General features: G+C 49.5%; 1 protein-coding gene across 2 annotated transcripts in view; it reads right to left on the minus strand.

Moving 5' to 3' along the window:
* Notch3 (notch receptor 3) overlaps positions 1–15,622 on the minus strand; it is a 46,282-nt gene extending 30,660 nt beyond the window's left edge. For both annotated transcript variants that reach the window (XM_085690739.2, XM_085690738.2), the window contains exons 1-12: positions 15,498–15,622; positions 13,059–13,137; positions 8,439–8,581; positions 8,018–8,356; positions 7,810–7,932; positions 7,493–7,726; positions 4,949–5,104; positions 4,668–4,853; positions 3,265–3,378; positions 2,848–2,961; positions 2,269–2,502; positions 2,036–2,146 (exon numbers count right to left, since the gene is read on the minus strand). In XM_085690739.2, the coding sequence (XP_085546865.2) occupies positions 2,036–2,146; positions 2,269–2,502; positions 2,848–2,961; positions 3,265–3,378; positions 4,668–4,853; positions 4,949–5,104; positions 7,493–7,726; positions 7,810–7,932; positions 8,018–8,356; positions 8,439–8,581; positions 13,059–13,137; positions 15,498–15,615 (1,951 nt within the window). In that variant the 5' untranslated portion in view covers positions 15,616–15,622. The remainder of the gene's footprint in view (positions 1–2,035; positions 2,147–2,268; positions 2,503–2,847; positions 2,962–3,264; positions 3,379–4,667; positions 4,854–4,948; positions 5,105–7,492; positions 7,727–7,809; positions 7,933–8,017; positions 8,357–8,438; positions 8,582–13,058; positions 13,138–15,497) is intronic.
* Between the last annotated feature and the right edge of the window lie 11,615 nt (positions 15,623–27,237).

A 27,237-nucleotide genomic window follows, 5' to 3' on the forward strand; every position in this document is an offset into this window, starting at 1 on the left:
CTCTCTCTCTCTCTCTGCCAGCCTTCCTCCCTCCCTCCCTCCTCCCTCTCTCCATCATCTCTCCTTTCCTTTTCTGCTTTTTAAAAGGTTTTATTGTTTATTTATTATTTATTTATTTCATATGAGTATTTGTATGTACATTAGTGCACCGTGGTGTGCGCCCAGTGCCCATGAAAGTCGGCAGAGGACATTAGATTCCCAGAACTGCAGCAACAAGCAGTTTGAAACACACTGAACATGAAGAAATAGAAATGGTGCCTACATAGAGCCTTCTACGTTCTAGGGTATTTGGTACAGGAAGGTACTCTGCAAGTTACCAAAGGAGAAACAAGAACACCAACCCAAAGTCGAATGGTGGTGCCGCATGCCTTTAATCCCAGCACTCAGGAGGCAGAGGTAGGTGGATCTCTGTGAGTTTGAGGCCAGTCTGGTCTACAAGAGCTAATTCCAAGACAGGATCCAAAGCTACAGAGAAACCCTGTCTTGAAAAAAAAAGAAAGAAAGAAAGGAAGAAAGAAAGAAAGAAAGAAAGAAAGAAAGAAAGAAAGAAAGAGAACACCAACCCAGCCACAAATCCTTTGATCTACAATGGTGTCCTGCCTCCAAGACCTGCTAGTGTAAAGGTGCCCCTTAGCTTGTGGGAGTAATCAACCAATATACCAGCCAACATCTGATTTGACTTAAGGCCCACTCAAGATGAAATCCATACCCGACATTTGCCTCAGAAGCCAAGAACCTGAGACTAGATAGCCCTGGGGCCTATGATACAACCACATACTACTAATCTTAAGAAGAAAAACAAAGCATTGATAAAATGGCTCCTAATGACATTCTGCTACATTCGTAGATCCGTGCCTTGCCCAGACATCATCAGAGAAGCTTCCTCCTGCAGCAGAGGGAGCAAATATGGAGAACCACAGCCAGACATTGTGCAGAGTGAGAGACCTGGGGAAACTCAGCCCTAGAAGGATGGGGTATCTCCATCAAATCCCTCTCTCGGGGCTCAGGGAACCCTGAGGAAGAGGAGGCAGGAGAGTGGGAGCCAGAGGGTATGGAGGACACGCAGAAAACAAGGCCCTCTAAATCAACATGTTCATAGCTCATATGAACTCACAGAGACAAGGACAGTATGCACAGGGCCTACATGGGCATGCACCAAGCTTTCTGCACATATATTATAATTTCCAGTTTGATGTTTTGTGGGATTCCTGAGTGTGTGGATGAGTGGCTCTCTGATTCTTTTTATTGTTGTGGTCATTGTTTTGGTTTTTTTTAGAGACAGGGTTTCTCTGGGTTGCCCTGGCTGTCCTGGAACTAGCTCTGTAGACCAGGCTGGCCTCGAACTCACAGAGATTCTCCTGTCTCTTGCTCTCAAGTGCTGGGCTTAAAGGCACACAATACCACTACCCAGTGGGTCTCTGATCCTTGTGTCTTCTTCTGGTTTTGTTTTGTCCAATTCCAATGTGTTGCTTTTGTTTTATTACATTTTATTTTATATTTAAAAAACAAAAACAAAACCAAGCAGTTATGAGCTAGCATGTGAGCACTGGGAACTGAACCCCAGTTCTCTCAAAGAGCAGCAGAGCCAGCTCTCCAGCATTCTCGTGCTGTTTTACGGTGAAATGTGATTTTGTCATGTAGCTCTGGCTGGCCTAGTGCTCACTATGAAGCTCAGGCTAGCCTCAAACTTACGCCAAGGCTACACCTTTGCCTCCGAATGTTGTGGTGACAGGCATACATCATCACGTCTGGCCCTAGGAAATCTTGTGTGTGTGCAAATAAAGGGAAGAAGGGAATGACAAAATGGTTCACAAGGGAAAAAAATGCTTGCTATCATGACTGAGTTGGATCCCTGAAACCTATGTAGTGAGAGAGACCTGACTCTATCAAGTTGTCCTGTGAACTTCATATATACACAAAACAAATAAAATGAAATTTTTTAAAAATAAAGGTGGGAGAAGCCCACCCATAAGACACTGGAGCTTAATCCTTATGCTACAAGGCCCTCCCCACTCCATGGCAGCCACCTGCCCACCTGTGAAGCCCGGCTGACAGACACAATCATAGCGGTTGATGCCATCGTGGCAAACTCCAAAGGTACAGGGGTTGCTGGCACAATCATCAATGTTGACTTCGCAGTTTACACCTACAGGAAGGGGAATAGAGCAGGGAGTCCCCACTATTATCAAGCACCACTTCCAAACTCCTCACCGACACCCACGCACACCCCGTGTACGATTCCCGTCTCAGCTCAGTCCCAAACCCCACCTGTGGTTCCCGGAGGACAGCGGCAGAGGTACTTGTCCACCAAGTCTAGGCATTTGCCACCGTAGCGGCAGGGCTGGCTGCGACACTCATCCACCTGGCTCTCACAGCGTGTGCCCGTGTAGCCTGGGGCACAAGCACATGAGAAGCTAGCGATGCCGTCGACACAGCGCCCGTGGTGGCAGGGGTCTGGAGAGCAGTCGTCCACATTTCGCTCACACAGGGTGCCCTCAAAGCCTGCAAGAACATGAGGGTACCCATTTGTCCGTGGCTATAGTCTCGACCCAATTCTAGCTCGGTTGTCAGGCCCCGCTCCTTCTCCCTCCCATTCCACCCAGCTCCAAGTACCGCCCCCGACCCAGAACCTCCCTCTTTAAATCCCACTGCCAGCTGCACCCTGAATCCTGCCCAGAACCCTGCCTACCTCCATCATCAGCTGTACATCAGGTGTCACTGGCCGTGCCCTGGCCTCGCTGAAACCCTCCTCTGAGGCTGTCCCTAATTCTGTTATTGGTCCTTGACACCCACCAACCCACCAGCCCACCTTGTGGTTCTTGCCACAGTCTCACGGTCCCCTCTCACCCTCTGCACAGCGACACTCATAGCCATCGGGCTGGTCCACACACTTGGCGCCATTCCGGCAGGGAGTGCTTGCACATTCGTCCACGTCCAGCTGGCACGTGGACCCACTGAATCCTGGGAGTAAGGCGTGAATGAGAGCGGACATTCATAATCAAAGCAGGCACCCTGCCTTCTTTGAGTGGGAAACCCCCCCTTTGTTTTGTTTTCAATTAATTTCAGTGTACTCAAGGCCAGGGAGACGTCCCTGAGGAGAAAGGGTTTGCCGCTGAAGCCTGAACACCTGAGTTTGATTCCCAAGACCCACATAGTGGAAGAAAAGAACCCACCTACACAAAAAAAGTAACTAATTAACTAATTACTTTAAATTTCAATGTGTCATAACATGCCATGCCAGGCTCCCTGTCCCAGGATCCTCACCAGATGGGCAAGTGCAACTGAAGCCATTGACACGATCCTTGCAGACGCCACCGTTGACGCACGGGCTGCTCTGACATTCATCTATGTCCACCTCGCAGTAGGTGCCTGTGAAGCCTGAAAAGGGATGGGATGAGGCGTGGGAAGTTCCCCTTAGGGGTCTTTTTCTATTTAGTTTCAGGGCTTTGATTTTGTTATTGTTTCATTGAGACAGGTTCCTTCTGCGTACCTTCAGCTAGCCTGCAACTAAAGATCTTCCTGCTTCGGATACCCAAATGTTGGGATTAGAGGCGTCCATGAGCACAAACTCAGATTTAGTTTCAAACAACTGAACCCTCACCTGGCTGTGGTCTCATGTGGACCGAGGCTGATGAAGCTTCCCCTCCAATACCATCTGGCAAAATTCTGCTCTGGTCCTGCTCCTACCTTATCCAGGGTCACAGGGTTTCACCCTAAAGACACAGAACTCACTCCCTCTCTCCAGCCAGGAAGTTTTACTTTAAACCCAGGTTGCAGCCAGCAAGATAGCTCAACAAATAAGGACGCTTGTGCCAAGGCTGACAACTGGATCCCTCACGGCGGAAGGAGAATTGACTCCTGAAAGCTGTCCTGTAATCTCCACACTCACACCACGATACGAACTCATCAATGCATGCATCTATATGTACAGACACATGTGTGCGCAAGCACACATACACACATATAAACGAATGCAATTTTTGAAAGAAATATTGTTACCAGGCACAGTGGCATATACCTTTCAATCCAATGTTTGGAAAGCAGAGGCAGGTGGATCTCTGTGAGTTCAAGGTCAGCCTGGTGAGTTCCAGACAGGGTCTCACTATGTAGCCCTGGCTGACCTGCAATTCCCTATGTACTGAAAGTGTTATAGCTGACTTGAAATGCTTTTTGTTTGTTTGGGTGTGTGTGTGTGTGTGTGTGTGTGTGAGAGAGAGAGAGAGAGAGAGAGAGAGAGAGAGAGAGATGGGTACAGAGAGAGAGAGAGAGAGAGATGGGTACCCTCAGAGGCCAGAAGAGGGTGGTATATCCCCTGGAGTTAGAGCAACAGGCAGTTGCAAACTGTCCCATATGGGTGCTGAGAACCAAACTCAGTCCTCTAGAAAAGAAAGAACTACTCTTAACCACTAAACTACCTCTCTAGCCCCTTCTTATTTTATTTTATTTTATTTTATTTCATTTTATTCAAGACAGGGTCTCACTTCATAATCCTAGAACTCACCATATAAACCAGACTGCCTCTCCCTCACAAATGCTGGAATTACAGGCAAGTGCTTCCATGCCCAGCATTTTATTTTAACAAATAAAAATGAACACGGTTTCACTGTTGGCTTTTCTTGCCCAGGCACCAGCCTTCAGGACCCACCCAAGCCACATCCACCACCCACCTGCCATACAGATGCAGGTGAACTGGCCAATTCGGTCAAGACATGTGGCCTGGTTGCGGCAGGGCCCAGAGAGACACTCATTGACATCGGTCTCACAGCGAGGTCCGGTGTAGCCACGGCCACATTGACACAGGAATGAGCCCTGTGTGTTCACACACCGACCCAAATGTTCGCAGGGGTTGGCACCTACGGAACGAGGGCACAGGCAGGATGAACATGGCCAACTACGGCTTAGTCTTTCCCCTGTCTTCAGACTCATTTCCAGAGGGTGCCCCTCTCACCAATGGAGCACTCGTCCACATCCTGGTCACATGCTCCTCCAGTGAAGCCGGGTGGACAGGTGCAGATGGCCCGACCACTCACAGGGTTGGTATCACAGATAGCATCCTCGTGGCAGGGGTTGCTGACACATGCATCGTCCAGATGACACAGGAGGCCTGAGAAAAGGTAAGCCAAGATTAAGATGCTCCCTGAATCTTCTGGGGAAGAAGTTAATATAAATGCCTCATATCAGGGTAAGTACCCAACCACAATACAACCATTTTTTTCTATTATTATGTATACAATATCCTGTCTGTGTGTATGTCTGCAGGCCAGAAGAGGGCACCAGACCTCATTACAGATGGCTGTGAGCCACCATGTGGTTGCCGGGAATTGAACTCAGGACCTTTGGAAGAGCAGGCAATGCTCTTAACCACTGAGCCATCTCTCCAGCCCCCAATACAACCATTTTTAAAAAATAATTATTTATTTTATATGTCTAAGTGTTTTGCCTGCAAACATGCAACATGCATCTGGCACTCTAGGAGGTCAGAAAAGGACTTCAGATGCTCTTGATCTAGAATTACAGACGGTAGCCACTGTGTGGGTACTGAGAATTGGACCTGGGTCCTTTGCAAGAGCAGCCGCTGTTCTTAACCCCGCAGCCACTTATGAAGCCCTTCTTAGAACATACATTTAAACAACACAAGAGCACTAGGTTCTCCTCTGTAAACTGTGACCTCCTGGGGACTCAGGTTTTAGTCAGACCTTAGGTGAGCATACCCCTGGCACTCATTGAAACTTTAATCTCTCTTCGGGTCCCTGAACAGAGACTTGAGTGGGGCGGTGATCACTGAGTCCCTTTGTACTCTTCCCAATGTGACCAAATTGAAGCATTTGAGGAAGAAGGTTGGTTCTAAGGAGGAATGGCAGGACACTAGGCATACAAAGCATGAATGATGCCACCAAGCTACACTCCCAGCTGTTAGCATTTTGTTTACTATTGCTTTTTTAATTAATTCACTTATCTGGGGGGTTTGCACATGTCATCGTGCATGTATAGAGGTCAGAGGGTAACCTAGGTTGCTGATGCTCTCCTACCTGTGGGTCCCAGTGGTGGAACTCAGATTGCCAGGCTTACTCAGCAAGCACCTTTAACCCCCTGAGTATCAATCTGGCCCATCTTGCTTGCTTCCTCCTTTTGTTGTTGTTTTGTTTTGTTTGTTTTTCGAAGCAGGGTTTCTCTGTGTAGCCCTGGCAATCCTGGCTCACCTGACTGCCTCTGCCTCCCAAGTGCTGGGATTAAAGACATGCACAACCGCACCTGGATGCCCCTGTTTCTTGTTTATATTATTAACCAGCAGTGTATTCAGTATCTACTTCATTTTTTTATTATTTTATTTTATTTTTGTGGCTGGAGAGACAGCCATAGGTGCTGGGAACCAAACTCCTTAATTTTTGGTTGTGAGTCTACCCTTTAACAGCTGAACTATCTCTCCAGCCCATATCTGCTTTTTTAAGACACTTACTATGACAAAAAAGTTGAAATATACAGAATATGTTTCACATACAGAGCATTTGGTTCGGTATTATTTATCTTTTAACCTGTTTCTTCTAAACCATTTGAAAACAACTTGGAAATGTTTTACAAACAAGTCACCAAGGGCTGGAAAGATGGCTCAGCAGCTAAGAGCACGAGCTGCTCTTCCAGAGGAGCTAATTTTGATTGACAGCACCCATTAGGCAGTTCAGAACCATCTGTAACTCCAGTGCCAGGGGATCTGATTCATTCTTCTGGCCTCTGAGCATACCAGTCACGCATGTGGGACCAGACATACATGCAGACAACACAAATACATAAAATAAACTTTGGCGCGGGGGGGGGGGGGTGGTCAAGACAGGGTCTCTCTGTGTAACAGCCTTGGCTGTCCTGGAACTCACTCTGTAGACCAGGCTGGCCTCTAACTCAGAGATGTGTCACTGGAATTAAAGGTGTGTGCCACCATTCCCAGCTATCCACGTACCCCTCTTAACACATTCTCTGCCCTTTCTAACTGCCCAAGGTGCTGCCTCTTTCCCAGTCAGACATCTCAGTAGTTCCCCAATTCCAGTGGCATCTGCCTTGGACTGTATACCAGTCCCTCACAGGACAGAGGTTCAGCCTGCCTCCCAAATCCAGCATACCCGTCTTGTCTCCCTCCCTCCCTCCCTCCTCCCTTTTTTCCTCAGTTTTGCTTCCTCCCTTCATGTTAAGGACTGAACCAGGGCCTGGTGCACACTAAGCACACGCTCTACTGATAAGCAACACCCCAGCCCCATCACAATCTTTCTAATACTCAAATCAGAGTCTCACTTGGGAGGCAGGGGCAGGCGGATCTCTGTGAGTTCGAGGCCAGCCTGGTCTACAAGAGCTAGTTCCAGGACAGGCTCCAGAAGCTACAGAGAAACCCTGTCTCAAAAAACAAAAAACCAAACAAAACAAAAAAAAATCAGAGTCTCTCTTCACCTTCCCTTCTGAAACCCTAACTGGCATCCTGCTGCCTACAAAGAAAATGACCACTCACCTGTCTTGCCCATAGGGCAGGCACAGTAGAAAGAGGCCACACGGTCATGGCAGGTGGCCCCGTGGAAGCACACAGCCGTAGCACAGTCATCAATATTTTGACTGCAGCTCTCACCCGTCCAGCCATTGACACAGACACAGCTGTGGCCACCCAGTAGGTTGAAGCAGGTGCCCCCATTGTGGCAGGCATTGGGCTGCAACTGACATTCGTCCACATCCTCTGTGCAGAACTGGCCTAGGACACAAAGATGCACTGGTCTAGGTTGCCTGTGTACCCACCCGACAGCAGCCCCAGCTCCTTACAGCCTGAGTGCCCACCTGTCCACTCAGGAGGGCACTGGCAGTTGTAAGTGTTGACACCATCCACACACGTTCCCCCATTGAGACACCGATGTCCAGGACAGTCATCCACATTGACTTCACAATTCTGGCCCTCAAAGCCTAGTAGGGGAGGACAAGGTAAGGATGGTCACTAAGAGGCTAGCCTATTGTCCCCAGCTGCCTCCCCTGGGTACCACTTACTCACCAGGAAGACAAGCACAGTCATAAGTGGTATCACTACTCTGCCTACAAGTGCCACCATTACGACACGGGGAAGGGGCACAGGGCACTGTGGGGTTCTCACACAGCAGCCCTGTGTAGCCAAGCGGACACTGGCAGCGGAAGGAGCCGGGAGTGTTGAGGCAGGTACCACCGTGGTGGCAGGATCCACCCGCTCGGCACTCATCCACATCACTTCGGCAGCTGCGACCCTGGTAGCCGGGTGGACAGGAGCAGACAAAGCGGCCATCCGACCCCACTGAGCAGCGGGCACCATGAGCACAAGGGCTGCTGAGGCAGGGGTCTGGCAGGGAGCAGTCTGGGCCTGGAAGAACCAGGAGAGGGTGAGCTTGGGACTGACCACATCCTTGCCGAACTCGGGCTCCCATCCAAGCCCACCCCTTCACCTCGGAAGCCACGGGGACAGCGACAGGAGAATCGGGCAGTGCCTGCCACCACGGAACTCTGGCAGACGCCACGGCCAGCACAGGGGCCTGAGTGGCAAGGGTCTTCCAGCTGGCACCGCTCACCCACCCAGCCTGGCAGGCACCTGTGGGAAGAGATGCGTGGTGAGGACAATACAAAGCATGGCAATCCACAACAGACAACACAAGACACAATCATCAAACACAGGTGCCAAATAAACTGTCAAACATCCACTTAGTCTTTCTTTTTTCTTTTTTAAGATAGGGCTTCACTACATACTCCTGGCTAGCCTGGAACTCACAGAAATTTACTTGTCTCTGCCTCTGCCTCTAGATCGCTTGGTTTAAAGGTGCATGCCACTAGTCCCAGACATACCAATTTAATCTGACAACAAATATTATCGACGCCTACTACAAACTACAACACAGAAGCACACAAAATAAAAGTGATTCTTACCCTCTTGGTCCTCATAGCCAGGTCAGGCAAAGAAAACAAGTTAACAAATTAGCATAAAACATGCCAGCAACAGTTTGTATAAGCCACAGGACTTGTAAAGACATGGTACTCCCCTGAAGCACCATGTGCCACAAGTTGTGACTTCACCTTACTTTTTTTAAAGAAGGCGGCTCACACTTATAAACCTGGAATTCGGGAGGTTTAAGCAGGTGGATCAGGAGTTCAAAGCCAGCCTTAGCCACATAGCAAGACCCTGTCTCAAAATAAATATATATTTATTTTTAAACAAATAACAAGAGAGTTGGGAATATAGCTCAGTGATACTGCACTTGCTTGGGATGCACAAAGCCCTGAGTTCAATCCCCAGCACAAGAAAAAAGAAGGAAGGACAAAGAATTTTAGCCAGTATGATTAGGAAGGATTTCAAGATGAATTCGCTCTGGATTATCCAAGCTATTCCAAATGACAGATGTCTTTTTCTTTTAAAGATTGGTTTACTTTACTTTCATAAGGATGAGTGTTCTTCCTGTATGCATGTATGTACACAATGTGCATGCCTGCTGCCCACGGAGGTCTGAAGAAGGCACAGACATTAGGATAGTTGTGAGCCACCATATGGGTTCTAGGTTGTACGAAAGAATAATAAGTGCTCTTAACTGCAGAGCCATTTTTTCCAACCCCTATTTATTTATTTTTAATTATGTGTATACACATGTGGCTGCCTATGGGCATGTGTGCACTTGAGTGCAGTGTCCTCAGAGACCAGAAGAGATCAACAGAACCCCTGGGGCTGGAGTGACAGGTGGGTAACCATCTGAGGGCTGGGAATCAAGTTTGGGGTCTCTGCAAAAGCAGTATGTACTCTAAACCACTGAGTCATTTCATCCGCCTGGACATACAGTCTCTTTAGAAGAGAAAGTCTGGGATGGGGCTCAATGGCAGAGCTCTTGCCTGGCATATGCAGGGCCCTGGGTTCCACTCCAGGACACAAGAGAAAGAAGTCAGGGCTGCAAGAGAAGAGAGGGAAAGACTGAGATAGAAACTGACTTGGAATACAGAGAAGAAAGGCCATGTGCCGGCAAAGCAGAGAGTAGGGTGAGGCAGTCATAAGCCAAGGACTGCCTGAGCCAGCCAGAAGCTGGAAGAGACAGTAAGGGATTCTCCCCATGGAACGTCTGTAGGGAAAGCCAGTCCTGGCAACGCCTTAATTTCCGACTTCCGGCCTCCAAGATTTTTCCAGAGTACATTTCTGTTGTTTTAAACCACCCTGTTTGTGATCATCTGTTACAGCAACCACAGGGAACTCACAGGCAGCCTAAGGGTGACAGAATGAGTGGGTGTTACATTTTCACACACTAAAGAAAGTAAAAAGGGTGAGCCAAAGGGTGATGTGGGGTAGGGCATTCCAGGTGGTGGGAACAACAACAAAAAAAAAAAAGCCTAAGACTCCTAAGACACACCCTGAAGGACCCAGAAGCCACACAGACACATAAAGCTGGGCATACTGGCCTGGCAAACACAGACACCAAGCCACAGCCTCCCACGCGTATATGGAAAACTTTCGCTCACATGGACAGACGGAAGATAGCCACAAACCCTAAACTTCTTTCTCTCAAGCGCACACAACCCTCCTTCCATGGATCAGGCGGGGCTTCTCATGGGCAACCTCAGCCCTCATGCTGGAAGGAGAGCCTGTAGCCTGCAACGCCTTCCCCAAAGCCACCAAGGGTTTGAGTGTAAGAAACTAAGAACGTCACCCCTACCTCGACCCTCCTCTCCTCTACCCTACCCTTCCAACTCCCAGCGTGGATCCCCTAGCTCAGTCGGAACCAAGGCCAGGGGCAGAACTCAAAGCAGTTGACTCAGTTTTTAGCGTCACCTTACAATACCGCCCCCCTTCGCCCCAGAATACCGTTCCTAGCTAAATGAGTAGAAGCTCAGCCCGGCATGGGTGGGGGAGGCATTCGAATTCTGGAAACCGAGAAGATGCTCTATCCCCTTCCCCAAAGACCAGCAGAGCGGTGACGATGGCGCGCCAGGAGGGGGCGCTTCGTGCAGGGCGCCGGGGACTGCGGGTACCATAGCCAGGCTGGGCGCGGCCCCCTCCCTGCGCCGCGGGCGGGTTCCCACGCTCTACGCCCGGCGCCCCCGCCGACCGGTCGGGCCGGTTCCAACCCGGGCCCTGCGCCCCGCCCCGCGGCCTGAGCTTTGGGGGGGGGGGGGAACGTGGGGATGGGGGGCGGGGGCGGAGAGTGCGGCTTCCAAGAAGGAAACTGACCGACCGGCAAGGCAGGCGAGAACCGAGCGAGGGAGAGCCCTGGTGCCTACTTAGGGTGGGGAGGGGTGGGAGGAGGGAAGCACACGGATTTGTGGGGGTATCGGTGGAAGAAAGTGACAGTTGGAGGGTCACCCCTAAGCAGACAGGAGGTGTTGAGAAATTAAAGGAGAGGGTTGAAGGCTGAGGGTGACGTAGGGTGAGGCTCCCCACGAGATCTACTCTGGAGCCTGAGCGGGCTCCACTCCGCGCGATCCGGGCTCCCGGAGGCCGCGTGAGCCGGTGATTCACCTGTCAAGGGGCGGGGCGGCCTCGGGCGTATTCACCTGTCGGCAGTAGTCCAGGCGTGTAGTTCCACTGCGCAGGCGCCCGGCCCCGGTGGCTCACCCTCCCTTCCAAGTGACTCCTTCCAAGCTTCCCTCGCAGTTCCACCAGCATAAACCCCCAGTCTCAGGATGCTCCTCGGCCAGCAGGCCCCAGGTGAAGCTAAATGGGGTTCCAGTCACTTGAGGTCATCTGTCAGTGTAACTTCAAAGGGGGCTCTTCCATATCGGAAGTCATCCTGGTCCCACCTAGCTTGCGGCTGACCCACTGGCTAGCCCACACGGTATTGAGTAAATGAACACATTTATGAACTAATTAATAGTTGCTGGATGGACTGCTATTACTATTAAAATGAAAACAAGCCCAATAAGGACACAAACTTTGAGGTCCATCCCACTCTGTCCCCCTACACACACACACACACACACACACACACAAACACACACACACACACAACCTAGGCTAAGCAAGCACTCACCACTGAACACCTCCAGCCCTCAAAGAGCTTCAAAAGTCTCTCTCATTTTTAAATGTATTTTTAATGTTTTATTACATTATTTTGTGTGTGTGTGTGTGTGGAGGTCAGAGAACAACTTGTTGAAGTTGGTTCTCCCCTTCCACCTTGTGGGTCCCCAGAATTTAACTCAGGTTGCCAAGTTTGGCAGCAAGCTCCTTTATCTACTTGAGCTATCTCGCTGGGCCCCCTGCCTTTAAACACAAAAACAAAACGTTCTTGAGACAGTCTCACTCTGTGGCATAGGCAGGCATGGAACTCAATTTGTAGTGCAAGCTGACCTCCAACTAAAGGCAATCCTCCTGCTTCTGCTGGGAAAGACAAATGCAAACCACCCAGTTTACGGTTCTTTTCAAATCTTCACAGCCAAAATTGTGAAAGAAAAGGCATTATAGATGCAAAAGTGGCTCCCTCCGAGGGTTCTCAGCACTGGCTCCAGATGTCCCAGAACTCAGAGCTCTGTCTGCCTCTAGTTAGCTCTTTCCCAACCCCTGCTCTTCTTCCCCCAACCCTCTGCATTTCCGTGTATTATTGAAGAAATAATTCTTGGGCTCCTTCACGGTCATATGCCAGGGAAAGCCTTCCTAGTTCACAGATGCAGGGAGGTACAGAAAGAGAAGTGACTAACCTAAGGTCACCAAACCAGAGAGCAGTACAACAGGACTTTAGTATAGGCAGCCTTTGGGTCTCCTGGATCCTGAGATAATGGGAGGCTATGGATGTCCTCAACATTGTTGAGTCACTGTCATTGGCCCTGGGAATCAATTTTCCATTCCAGAATACTGTGACTCCACGGGTTTAAGTCTCAGCCACTTAGCAACATGATGTGGGATTTGAACCCCAGCCAGATGAAGTTCAGAGAGCCTCCGCTCTTAACTCTGTCTAATTCCCAATAGGGAAACACAAGAGGTTACCCAAGCCACACACATGGAGGAAGTGATACCAGCAATCCCCAGGAGACTCAGAGGCAGAGGAAGAGGACAAATTCCCTCCCCATGCAGGGCCACTGATGGCACTGGGCCAGACACTCACAGGCAGGCAGCCTCCCGAGAGGGCTGCTGGGTGCACCGACCTCCATTTGCACATGGGCTTCCATCCAGGCAAGGGGGAGCTATGTGAGGGCAAAAGAAGGTGGAGAGGTCAGATAGGCACCCAGAACCCCAAATCCAAAGGACAGACCCTCCTTTCCTGTCTGCCAGGCAACAGCTGCACGGGCTGGAAGGGTGTCTCTGTGGGTACTGAGAGGCCCCCTATCTACAGTTCCCACGGCCCCCCGCCCCAGCCCCAGCTGTTGGGGCCGCAGCTGTCCCTGCCAACTCAAGCCCTGGGAACCACAAGGCAGGGGTGGGAAGGAGGAGTTGACTTGTGCCAGATGTGGGGGCTCAGGAAGTTGCCCAAATTAAGATGTGCCTAATAGAGAAGGGGTACATCTTCAAGCCCATGTCCTGGAAGAATGGAGGAGGCAGGGAACGGTGGGCCTCTGGGTTTACCTTCCCTTAGTGTTGGGGTATCTACCTCAGTCAGCCAAGCCTGCTGGCTCTTGAAAGAGCAGGCAAAGTGTGCACGCAGGAGTAACTGATGACAGCAGTAGAGATGGCTTTGGGTACTACATGACCAGGGTGTATAGTGTAAGGAGAGGCATCTGTTGTAAGACGTGTGCTGCCCTATCCAGTGTCCCCATCCCTCAGGGCTGTGTCCCTCTTGGGTGTGTCAGTCTTGCCAGATGGGTGAGAGGTGTGGCCAGGTCTGAGTTAGTGGAGAATTATGTGCTCAGGCAGGTGTGGGCCACTGTAGAAGTGTGTTCCTTGGAGGGAGAAAGAATTGGGGGTGGGGGGGGGCGACAGGACAGACAGCAACTGAGAGAAACACAATAAGAGAATGAGCTAAGAATGAGGGACCTAGTCATTTTTGTGACATCACACTGGAAACTGTTGGATAGGAGACACGACTATGCGAGCCCTGTGTGTGTGTGTATGTTGTGCACACATGCTTGTGAGTTTGTGTGACAGTCCGTGAAGACCTGAGATTATTAGGCCACTGTGTGGCTAATAGTAAAAGTGTATGTGCATATTACCACGCTGGTTATCTGTGAACAGCATAGTCAAGTACTACATGTGCACCCAAACATACAAGCTGCATATGCTGTGCATCCACCTATATGAGCATTATTCAAACATACAGCTGTGTGGCCAGGGTGTGTCTGTACAGGTCATGCATTGACACCTATGAGTATGACCTTGACTATGAATTCATATCAAGTCCTGGTCGATCCATGCATGTGTGATATTTGACCTTATATGAATGCTCATCGGTTTATGAAGTGAACACGTAGGTGTGCCTTGTGTGTGCCAAGTGTGCATCAGTGGGTGTGCTAAACCTGCGCACATGCACATTTGCATCTCTCAATGTGTGACAGGCCATGAGTCTGCGCTGGCCCCGCGGGGGCGGTGGCTCCTGCCCGGTCCTGCCTAGATGAGCCCAGAGGCGAAGCTAGGGACGCCGGTCCCTCTCTGCAACTCTCACCGGGCCCAGCCCTGAGTCCCACCCTAGGCTCCCTAGAACCCCTGGCCCAGGCCACCGGCTTATGCCCCTCCCCCGCTGATCAGGCCTCCCGGGGCGGAGATGGGGGCGCCCCCTCAGTCCCCGCTCTGGCCCTCCATGGGTCCCGCTTTGTCTGGCAAAGAAAGCGCGAGGCCGGCCGGGGGGAGGGGGTGTCTAGACGGCGCAGCCATTGTCCCGAGCGGGGGAGGGGAGTGAAGATTGGAGGAGGAGGGGCGGGAGGCCCCCGGGCCGGTTGGGGAGGGGGCCCAGAAGCCGGAGAGAAGCACGTGGACCTCGCCCCTTCTCCCGGCAGAGAGGCGGGGTACTGAGGCTGTGGGCTCCCAGCGGCCAGAAGAGGGAGCGGGCGGCGCGCAGGGGAGGGGGCGCGGGCGCCGCTGGGGCTTCAGCTCCGGCTCCTCGCGCTCCAGTGCCAGGTCTTGCAGCTCTCCGGCCTGAGAAGTTTTCTCGGAGTTCAGAGCTCAGAGAACTTCGCGCCCCCACTTCGCCCCCCCCACTACCACCACTCCCGGCCCGCCAGGGATGGGGGAGAACCTTTTGTGCAAGGGGGTCCTAGGCCTTGGGGGTCCTTGAGCCTTCACCCTAACCTTCCCAGGCAGAAGTAGGATGGAGTGAGCCTGGAACTTTTGATACACCTCGCCTCCAAATTCCAGCCCCAGATTCCCACATCCGAATATCCAGGCTCCGTCTCCTGGTTCATTCAAGTATCTTGATTTCTTGGGCCTCTAGGACCCTTCCTTCCTATAAAGAATCCCTGCGCGACCCATGACTGGCGTACAGACCCCAGCTCCTGCACCTCTGCCCCGGCTCTAGTCCTGGGCTTACAAGTCCCCTACGAATCAAACTTAGGGGATTTTGTGCTTCCCCGCCCCTGCAACCCCAGTCCCACCCTCCATGTCCCTGATCCCTCACCTGCAGCCCCCGGCCCCGCTAGCAGCAGCAGCAGGGGCAGCGCCCGCATGGGCGGTGGTGGCGGTGGCAGGACCATCAGGCGACGACGGCGGCGGCGGCCCCGGGCCCCCGGCCCCATGGCGGCCGCGACCCTCCCTCCTCCCTCCTCCCTCCTCCCTCCTCCCTCCTCCCTCTTTCCCAGGGCTCCGGGCGCGTCTCGGGCCAGCCTCCGCGCAGCCAACTTCGCCGAAGTGAGGCTGCCGGACCGCCCCGCCCCCAGCCCTGGGCGGTTCGCCCCGCCCCGGGGCCGGCCCTGAGCGCCCCCGCCCCCTGTCCGGCCTCCTGGGGTCCGACCCTCTACCCTACAAGCCTGGACCAGAGGACCTTGGTACACTCACGTCGGCCACGGGAGATGTGGACCTAACCGGTGTGACATGACGGGCATCCAGATCATGGGCATACCCAGCCCCATCCTCCAGCACACAACCAAAGCCAGGAAGCCAGGGCACACATACATAGCCAGGACACAAACGCAGACACCCACCACCAACAACAACACTCCAAACCTTCCCAGCCTAGGTCCAGAGAGTCTAATGAACACGTAGCCTTGGTCAGACCCAAGCAAACCCATGCAGAAGTTTCGTGAGGACACGAAGCATCAACCAGTTCAAAACTTGTACCGAACTATACCATAAACCCGGGCAACATTTACAGTCTTGCCAGGAGTCGAGTGCACGTGAGTCTCATGTGCCTGTGTGCCGTTCTTGCAGGAAGCAGCTCCTTTCTCCTATAGTGCGCTGGTCACAAAGGTCTACTGAAGGGGGAAAGGTGCTTGCAGTCAATCCCGAAGACCTGAGTTCAATTCCTGGGATCCCCTCCCCCCATAGTAGGATGAAAGAACCAACATATATAAATTGTCTTCTGACGCCACATGCACCCTGTGGCACACACACCCCTAAACAGACACTGTGCACACACACACAAGAGAAATAAGTAAGATGAAAAGTTTTTAAAGGTTCACACCAGCTCCTAGCACACCCACATTCTACGTGTTTTCACCATGAGGCCCATCTTTTCTTCCCTTTTTTATTATTTTGGTTTTTCAAGACAGAGTTTCTCTCTGTAACCCTGGCTGTCCTAGAACTCAGTTTGTAGACCAGGCTGGCCTTGAACTCAGGGATTCATCTGCCTCTGCCTCCCAAGTGCTGGAATTAAAGGCGTGCACCACCACCATGCCTGGGGAGGCCTATCTTTTCATGGCCATTAACTGAGTTTTACAGTACCAGTTGACCTGCAAAGGTTTCTGACAAACGCCTATGTCTGGGGTGAAAATGGAAACACTAGAGGTCCTAAGCACTGTCCCCTGGGAGTCTCAAGAGCAGGAGGGATGGAAGTGACATCCCTAGCACTGGTCTCAAAGGCTGGGCCAGAGGACACATGGAATCCAGGAAGGGCACACTCAGACATCAATGTAGTGGAAGGAGAAAACCAACTCCCACAAGCTGTCTTCTGACCCCAAGAAGTAGAACACACGCCCCCTAACACCAGATACACAGTAAATAAATGCATTTTTTATTGGGCAGGATTTCATATCGCACACCTTCTCTCGAGGCAGAGGCAGGAGAATCTCTGTGAGTTTGAGGCCAGTCTGGTCTACATAGCAAGTTCCAGGACAACCAGGGCTCTACATTGCAAGACCCTGTCTTTAATGTGTGTGTGTGTGTGTGTGTGTGTGTGTGTGTGTGTGTGTGTGCAGAAATCAGGAAAGAGCACTGAAGTCATGGGCATTTGTGGAATACCCAGCTTGTTACATGAGAGCTGGGATCTGGAATCTGATGCTCATGACTACGCAGCAAGCTCTCTTAAGAACGGAACCATCTTTCAGGCCCAATCTGCTGTTTTCCTGCTTTCACTGCAGCTCCTTTCCAGGCAGGCCTTGAACTTATTGTGTGTCCAGAATGACCTGGAAGTCCCACTCTTTCTGCCCCTGCCTCCCCAGGGCTGGGATTATAGGTATGTGCTTCCATGCTTGGTTTATGATTTTGAGGCCAGCCTGCTCTGTTGAATCAGGCTGGTCTCAAACTCAGAGATCCGTCTGTCTCTGCCTCCTGAGTGCTGGACTTAAATGCATGTGCCACCATTGCCTGGCTGCATTGGTATTTTTATACAGGATCTTACTACATAGCCCTGGCTGACCTGGAACTGGCTGTGTAGATCAGTCTGGCTTCAAACTCACAAAGATCCTCTTACTTCAGCCTCCTGAGTGCTGATATTAAAAGTGTGCGCCACCACATCTGATTCTTGATTCTTTTAAGTTGAGCTATAATTTACATTACATAAATTTACCTATTTGCTATTCTATTGTCAACAATTCAGTGTCACTTAATAAATATTTAAAGATTTAAGTTAGTTTTCACCTCTCTGGCTCCACAACTTTCCACTATCCTGGAGAAAGGATCTTGCTCCTAACAAGAGCTACTCCTCCTCTCCCTGCCACCAGCTACTGACGATTATGAATCTGTTTTCTTTATCTATGGCATTGCTTGCTCTGGATACTTATAAATTTCTATAAATTTATTTATTAGTAAGGGTGCACAGTATCTGAACGGAGGTCAAAGGATAACTTGCAGGCGTTAATTCTGCTCTTCCACACAGGTGGACTTGGATCAAATGCAGGTCATTGGCTTTGGTCCTGAGCCATCTCTCTTGGCCCCCCAGTATTCCGTATAAATGGAATCCTGAACTTTCTGACTGGCTTTTCTTTTTTTGTGGCTGTCAGATGAGATAAGGTGTCAATATGTACCATTGGGTTGCCTGGAACTCACTATGTAGGCCAGCTAACCTAGACCCCACAGAGGGCTGCCTACCTTTAGCTTCCTCACTGCTGGGTTAAAGGTATGCACCACCACACCACACCATGACTTTTCTTTTTCACTTAGAATTTGGAAGTTCTGGGGATCTACCAAAAGACCTTATATTTGCCAGACAAGTGACTTCTACTGAGTTACATCATCAACTACATTTTTTATTTTATTAGTGTGTGAGTGTGTGTGTGTGTGTGTGTGTGTGTGTGTGTGTGTGTAGATTTTGTTTTGAGAAGAGGAGAAAGACTTACTACATTGCTATGCTGATCTTGATTTGCTGTGCTCAAATGCTCTTCCAAGGTCAGGAATGTAGTTTAATCTGTGCAGTGCTAGCTTGTTGTACACAAAACCCTGGGTTGGATCCCCAACACCAACACCACAGTTTAAAAACAGAAAGCTGTCACAGTAGCACGGGCCTGTGATCACAGCACACTGGAGGTGATGGTGGGAGGACCAGACACCCAAGGTCATCCCCAGCTATGTAGAGAGTCCCAGGGCAGCTTAGGCTACCTTAGATGCTGTCTCAAACAAGAAAAAAGTGCCTTAGTAAGATGGCTTGTCCCTGGGAGCCACATGGTAGAAGGAGAGAGTGACTACTGTAGGCTGTCTTCTGATCTCTACAAATGCACCGTCTTAGTTAGGGTTCTGTTGCTCTTATTAGAAATGTTGAATTGGGACTGGTTTACAGTTTCAGAGGTTTAGTCTGTTATCATCATGGGTGGAGGCATGGCAGCTTGTGGGCAGATATGGTGCTAGAGAAGGAGCAGAGAGTTTTACAGCTTGATCCGTAGGCAGCAGGAATTGAACTGTATGTCCCACACTGGGTATAGCTTGAGCATATGAGACCTCAAAGCCCACCCCTAGTGACTCACCTCCTCCAACCAGGTCACATCTTCATCAACCAGGTCACACCTCCTAATAGTGCCACGGCCTGTGAGCCAAATATTCAAACACATGAGTCTATGGGATGGGGGCCATACCTATTTCAAACCACCACATACCTATATGCACACACACACACACACACACACACACACACACACACACACACACCAAACAAATATTAAAAACATTTTTAAAGATTGAATGATCTGGGGCTGGAGAGGTGGCTCAGTGGTTAAGAGCATTGTCTACTCTTCTAAAGGTCCTGAGTTCAATTCCCAGCAACCACATGGTGGCTCACAACCATCTGTAATGAGGTCTGGTGCCCTCTTCGGGCCTTCAGGCATACACACAGACAGAATATTGTATACATAATAAATAAGTAAATAAATAAATAAATATTTTTTTAAAAAAAAAAGATTGAATGATCTTCCTGCTTCAGTTTGCCATGAGCATGCAGCACAGATTCCTTTAGTTGATGTTGACTTATGTATCTATTTGGTAGGCATCAAACTCAAGGCCTCACATGAGCTAAGCAAGAGCTTTACTGTACAAGTTCCCTCAGTCCCTTTAGACAACCCTTAACAACTGCAGAAGGAGCAAGTGAGGGAGACTGAGAGAGAATGTTAATGAGAAAAGAAAGCAGGAGGATATAGAAGGAAAGCTAAATGACTGACCAGAGCTGGTGTCAGAGCTGACCTCCAGGATGCGTCCATGCTCTCTCCCAGGTGTATCCCTTGTGTGGGAGAAGAGCTACCTGCCGAGTTTACGGGTGAAGCAGGACAACTTTGACAACAACCATGATTTCATGGATGCTCTGTAAAAGAGCTGAGTTTATTGTGGTTTTAGTAGTGTGTGTGTGTGTGTGTGTGTGTGTGTGTGTGTGTGAGTGTGTGCATGCGTGCGTGCATGCATGCATGAGTGAGTGCATGAGTGTGTGTTTGTGTGTGTGTTCCTGTACTCCATGGCTCGAGTGTGGAGTCAGAGGATATAGTTTAGTGACATAGGTTCTCCCCTTCCTTTGTGTGGGTTCTGAGGTCACCGGTTTGCCTGGCAAGTGCCTTTACCCACTGAGCCATCTCACCAGCCCTGCTGCTTCCATTAGATTTTTGTTTGGTTTTGGTGTTTTGAGACTGTAGTACTGGCTGTCCTGGAACTCACTCAGCAGACCAGCCTGGCTTTGAACTCACAGAGGCGCATCTGCCTCTGTCTCTACTGGGATTGAAGGTGCCTGCTGCTCTGCCTGCTTTGTCATTAGGTTTGGCTTTGCAGTTCCGAAGATGGAACCCAGGACCTGGGGCATGCCAGGTTGTACCAATGAGCTACTTCCTTAGCGTTAAGAAATCAGATCTGAACTGGGGTCTAAGGGATCCCAGGCCATGTGGATTACAGGGGAGGGGTAAGGAAGGAGTAGAAGCTGGACAAAGGGGAAAAAATGTTGCGTAAGAAGGAGGGCAGGCTGATTCTCCGCAGCGTGCTGAGTAAGCTGTCAACTGACTCAGCCACGGCTCTAATCAGTCTGCGCAGGTGCAGCTCAAACCCCTCCTCTCTGTAGGCCCAGGAGGCAATCCCAGCCCTACCTCCCCATCCTGTCGTTCATTCCTCTCTAGCAGCCTCCCTTTTAAAACAATTTTCTGTTATATCTTATTGGCACTAGAGAGACGGATCAGGGGTTAAGAGCACTACTGTTCTCGCGACCTGAGTTGGATTCCCATAGCCCATGTTGGACTGTTCACAACTGCCTGTAGCTCCAACTCTAGAGAATCTGACTCCTTTTGCCTCCAAAGACAATTGTACTCACGTGCATAAATCTGTATACAGACACACACATGATCAACAGTAACAAAAGATAAATCTAAAAGTGCATTTATTTGTTTGTTTGTTTGTTTTTGTTTTTTGAGATGGGGTTTCTCTATGTAACAGACCTGGCTGTTCTGGAACTCACTCTGTAGATCAGGCTGGCCTCAAATTCACAGAGACCTGCCTGCCTCTGCCTCCTGAGTGCTGAGATTAAAGGCATGGTCACCACTGCCTGGTTTGCATTTTATTTATTTTGGGTATAAAAGACGTGATGCATATGCATTTGTCACATATGTATGTGTCAAAGAACAACCTGTACGTCGTCCTCTCTTTCTACTATGTGGGTTCTGGGCATCAAACTCAGGTCACTAGGTGTGGCATTAGGCCATAACTCTTAAAAACCCTTTCACTATCCTATGTCAAACTCTTTCTTCAACCAGCAGGCCTGTAGTTTCCTGGTCCTGGCCCAGACTTTTCTCTCTGTCAGGGGTGGAAGGACCCTTTGGCTTACTCTCCAATCAGGAACTGACAACAAATGCTTTTATTTTTTCCCAACATAATATTTTTATTAATTATTTGGGAATTTTGTACAATACACCCCAATCACATTCACTTCCCATTCCTGTGCCCTTCTCCCCTCCAAAAGAAAACACCAAGTCCAACTCGTATTGCCCTTATACTCACCAGAGCCCAGGGCTGAATAGTATGACCATATCTCAGAATTGAAATGAATACATAAATGACTGAAGATGCTCAACACCAAGCCTGCTAACCGGAATTCAACTACTGGCCCCGTGTGTTAGGAAACAACCAACTCTAGCAAGTCATTATCTGACCTCCGAACTCATACCCCTCGCCCTACAAGATGAATACACATTTTAAAGATAAAAAAGAAATTAAAAAAGAAAGGTATTCCTCTCCAGGAAGCCCTTCCCTCGAGCTGAGGTCTTCTCCCCACCCCTTAGCTGCCCCCATAATTCAGCCTTGTTCAGAAGAGGCGGGAGGTGTCTATATCTCCCTCTGTAGCCACGACCCTCCCACAGGAAATTGAGGGTTTCCTGAGGTTCGGATGAAAGATGAGACTCCCAAGAGCCCCCAAGAGCGAATGAGTACGGGGGGGGGGGGAGGGGAGGGTTATAGGGCAGGGTTTGGTAACCCAGGAAGCGACCAGAAGGGTTAGGATGCCTGTAAAACTCGTCATGGTGGTTCCAAACCACACTCTTCAGAACCATTCAAGTGATCTTGGAATCCGGAGAAGGGTCTGCGTATAGAAAGAGCGAAGCTAGAGCCCTCGAGTAGGCCTTGTTTTCTCCTGAGTCATCGGAATGGATGCTTTTTCTCAGAATGGACGCTCTAGAGGGTGCTGAGATTCCTGCACAAAAAGCACCCAGGGAATTTGTTGATCCAGGGGCTCCTGTTAGACAGGAAATTGTACACACAACGGCAAAGCTGACATATGAGAGTGGAGACCAAAGGAAGATGCGGCCACAAAACAGGAATTGGAAAGAGGATTTCCATCTGCTTCGAATCCTCGTTGCCTTTCTCTAGCTATGGTGGAAGCATTGCTCAAGATTCCAGGGTCCCAAGGGCACAGGAGTGGCACCGTGGCCGTTCCCACAGATTTGCAGCCTTTGGCTGCTCAGACCTGTGTGGTGTGGATGGGCAAGCGCCTCCTCCCTTGACCCTGCTGGTCGCCTTGGCTAGGGACTACATTTCTCGTCCATGAGCTCAGTCCCTGGGGATTTGGGACGTGGGACCAAGCCAAGACACAGCTGTAGGCACACGGACTAGGAACCTGAGAACATGCCCTTAGCTTTTTGTCCGAGAACCGCCCTCTGTGTCGAATCTGCCGCGAGATCCTCCCATCACACACCCAGGAAGGGTACCACTGCCATGGAGAAAGGCAAGGGCTCCCTGGATATGTGTGGCAAGATTAAACTCCAGGACTTGTGGGCTGGTGACCCAGTCAGGCCTGCTGACACAGCCTCCCTGGGATCCTCTGATGCCTGAACTACCAAACTGCCTAGAGTGGCATAGCCTCTCTCCTTAGCAGCTTCATCTCCCTGTCTGGCAGCCTTTTGAGACTTTGACAGGCTGTCTCCAGGGCCAGAACCACCAGTCTCATGTCCAGGACAGTTCTTCACCTGGGGGGTCATCCCAATACTCCACCTTTTCTTCATTCTTTCACTAAATTGTGTTTGCTTTTCCTTTTTCTTTCAAATTACACTTAAATATTTTACTTCTATCTTTCTATTTGCTATGCGTGTTTTGACTGTATGTACATTCAAAAGGCCACAAAGCCAAAAGCCACACAAAGACAAGGGAATCCCTAGGACTGGAGCTATGAGCTGCCATTGGAATGCTGGGAAATGAACCTGGGTCCTGTAGAAGAGCAGCCAGTGCTCTTAACCACTGAACCATCTCTTTGGTCTCCTTAATTATGTTAAAACATTATTGATGTGTATGTGTGTGTGCATGCCTGTACAGCATGTGTACCATGTGTTTGTGGAGGTCAAAGGACACCTTGTAGAAGCTGGTTCTCTCCTATCATGTAGATCTAGGGATAGACCTAGGTCCTCAGGTTGGTGGCAAGTATATCTACCTGTTGAGCCACCCTACCAGCTCTCTATTTATTTTTGAGACAGGTTCTCAAGTTTCTAGACAGAACTTGAAGTTACCCAATAACTCATGAGATAGTCAAAGGTGACTTTGATTTCCTGATCCTCCTGCCTCTACCATCCAACTGCTGGGATTGTGGGTATACAACATTCTATGCAGCACTGGGAATCGAATCCAAGGCGTTGTATATGCTAAGCAAACATGGTATCAACTGAGCTACACGCCGAGCCCTGTTTTCTTGGTTTTTGTTTGTTTGGTTGTTTTCTGGTTTGATTTTTTTTTTTGAGACAAGGTTTCTCTGTGTAACAAGTTTAACTGTCCTGAAACTCACTCTGTAGACCAGGCTGGCCTCAAACTCACAGAGATCCACCTACCTCTGCCCCCCCCCCCCAGTACTGGGATTAAAGGCATGCACCACCATTGACAGGCCTGTCCCATTTGTTTTTTGGTACAAAGTCTTGATATGTAACCCAAACTGGACTTGAACATGAAATCCTCCTTCCCTCAGCATTCTAAGTACTAGGATTCCAAGTAGCACATCCAGCCTGATAAATAACCTACTTGTTGCCAGGCCCCGTTGTAGATGGAGGTGGCCCAAGTCAGAGCCAGTTCTCTGATGAAAGATGACAGACACAAACAAACAAATAATAAACGATGCTGGGCATAGTGGTAGATGCCTGTAACCACAGCACTCAGGCGAAGCCTGAGGATTGTGAATTCAAGAGCAGCCTGGCCTACAGAGTGATATCCTGTATCAAAAACACCACCACCAAAAATCCTATCTTACTTTGCTTTCTACTGATGTGATAAAATATCAAAACCAAAAGCAACTTGGGAGGAAAGGGTTTATTTCATCTCACAGAACAGCCCATCCATCAAGAAAGCCAAAGCAGGAACCTGGAGGCAGGCACTGAAGAAGTCACGGAGTGCGCTGCTTGCTGCCTTGCTCCACATGGCTTGCTCGGCCTACTTTTCTCTACAACTCAAGACCAGCTGCCCAGGGATGGACCCTCCCGCAGTGGGCTGAGCCCTCTCATCCCATGTTAATCATTAATCAAGAAAATGACTTACAGGCTTGCCCATAGGTCAATCTGATGGAGACATTTTCTAAATTGTGGTTCCCTCTTCCATGATAACCCTAGTTTGTGTAAAGTTGATAACTAATCCACATACAACCAAATAACAAACAGCTAGGAATGTGGCTCATAGGTATAGTATTGCCTAGCATAAATGTGGCCTTGGATTTGATCCCCAAAATGTAAATACAAACAAAAAAGGAGCCTCACATGATGGCGGCTCACACCTTTAGTTCCAGCACTTCAGAAGCAGAAATAGGCAGATCTCCGTGAGTTCAAGGCCAGCCTGGTCTACATAAAGTTCCAGGACAGCCAACTGAGACCCTACCTTAAAAAAAAAAACAATCAGAGGGAATGAGGGGGAAATGGCTCATCAGTTAATAGTATATGCTGCTCTTGCAGAGAACCTGAGCTTGGTTCCTACCACCTATGTGGTAGCTCACAACTGCCTACAACTCCAGTTCCAGGGGATCTGTCACCACTGGAGGGCACCTACATGCGTGTGGTGCACTTACAGACAGGCAGACAAAACACACACATAAAAAATTCAATAATTAAAATTAAATAAATAAGCTGGGTGATGTGGTACATGCTGTAATCCCAGTGGCTCAGAAAGCAGAGTCCGGCAGGTCTTAGTGAGTTTCATGTCAGTCTGGTCCACAGAGTGAGTTCCAGGACAGCCAGGGCTACACAGAGAAACCCTGTCTCTGGCTGGAGAGATGACTCAGAGGTTAAGAGCACTGACTGCTCTTCCTGAGGTCCTGAGTTCAATTCCCAGCAACTACATGGTGGCTCACAACCATCTGTAATGGGGTCTGGTGCCCTCTTCTGTCACACAGGCTTACATGTAGGCAGAACACTGTATATATAATAAATAAATGAATAAATCTTTAAAAAAAAACCCTGTCTCAAAAAACAAAAATAAATAAGACATTAAAAAACTATTGGAGCCAGACATAGTGATGCACACTGTGATGCTGAAATCCCAGCATTGGGAAAACTAACCTGGACAGCTTAATAAGACCCTGTTTCAAAATTAAAAGGTGTGGCATATAGCTCAGTAGCAGATTTGTCTGGCATTTGTGAGGCCTTAAGTTCAATTCTTAGTACCTAAAGGGGAAAAGAAAACAAAACCCTGTTGAGATGTGACGGTTAAATGTGGCACAAGGAAGGGAGAGAGATGGCGTAAAGAGGACTTGCTGAAGAGGGAGAATTAAAGCAAGTGAAGTGGGGAAGCCAGCAGCCTAGGGAAGGGTATCCCAGGCAGAGGGAGAGGTAAATAGGCATTTCTGGCCGAAGAAGGAGGCAGAGGCTCCGGGGTAGAGATAGCAGGGGAACGAGAAGGCTGAGTTCCAAGAGGTCAAAGTCGCTGAGATTCTATGCCAAGTACAGTGGAAAGCTCTGGAGAATGTTAGTGAGAGGCCGAGCAGACCATTATAAAAAATCCCATCTTCTTTTCTCTTGGGGGACCCCCATGCTCTTGCTGCCACAGCCTTCTCCATCAGAGGCCCCCATCTTCTATGTGATCCTGCTTGGCTCCTCCATGAGACCATGGGCTCTGTGGGTTCCTGGCCTTGCTCAGTGCTGAAGCTCCACTGACTACCACACAGCCTGGTGCTCAGGAGGTAAAATAATTGTCTTATTTAGTAAGCTGCTGGAGCTAGAACCTAAGGCTGCACATAGACTTAGCAAGGGCTCTGTCACTAGGTACCCTGTCTCAGTCCTAACAAACTGTCAATTGAACCAGTCAGAAGGCGGGACTAGTAATGAGTACATCCTCAGGACTAGCCCACTCCCTGTGGTGGTTTGAAAGAAAGTGGTCCCCAAAGAGAGTGACACCATTAGGAAGTGTGGCTTTTTGACTTGGGTACTGGGAATCAAACTCAGGTACTCTAAAAGTGCCCTTAACCACTGAGTCATCTCTCCAGACACTAAAGGATACAATTTTTGCTCTGTTTGTTGATTTTTTGTTTGTTTGTATGTTTGGTTTTTGTTTGTTTGTTTTTTTTTTCGTTGTTGTTGCTTTATTTTTTGAGGCAGGGATTCTCTGTAGCTTTGGAGCTTGTCCTGGAACTAGCTCTTGTAGAGCTGACTGGCCTCAAACTCACAGAGATCCTCTTGCCTCTGCCTCCTGAGTGCTGGGATTAAAGGCGTGCACCACCACCGCCAGGCTGTTTTGTTGTTGTTGTTGTTGTTGTTGTTTTATTATGTATACAATATTCTGTCTATGTGTATGCCTGCAAGTCAGAAGAGGGCACCAAACCTCATTACAGATGGTTGTGAGCCACTATGTGGTTACTGGGAATTGAACTCAGGACCTTTGGAAGAGCAGGCAATGCTCTTAACCGCTGAGTCATCTCTCCAGACCCCCGGCTGTTTGTTTTTTTGAGACAGAGTTTTTCTATGTGTTCCTGGCTCTCCTGGAACTTGCTCTGCACACCACGTTGTACTCTAACTCAAAGAAAGGATACAATTCTTAAAAGTCTGCACATATGAAGTGCACATAAACTCAAACATACA

Source organism: Myodes glareolus, chromosome 6 (genome assembly GCF_982192425.1).
Source record: "Myodes glareolus chromosome 6, mMyoGla1.1, whole genome shotgun sequence".
Classification (NCBI taxonomy): domain Eukaryota; kingdom Metazoa; phylum Chordata; class Mammalia; order Rodentia; family Cricetidae; genus Myodes; species Myodes glareolus.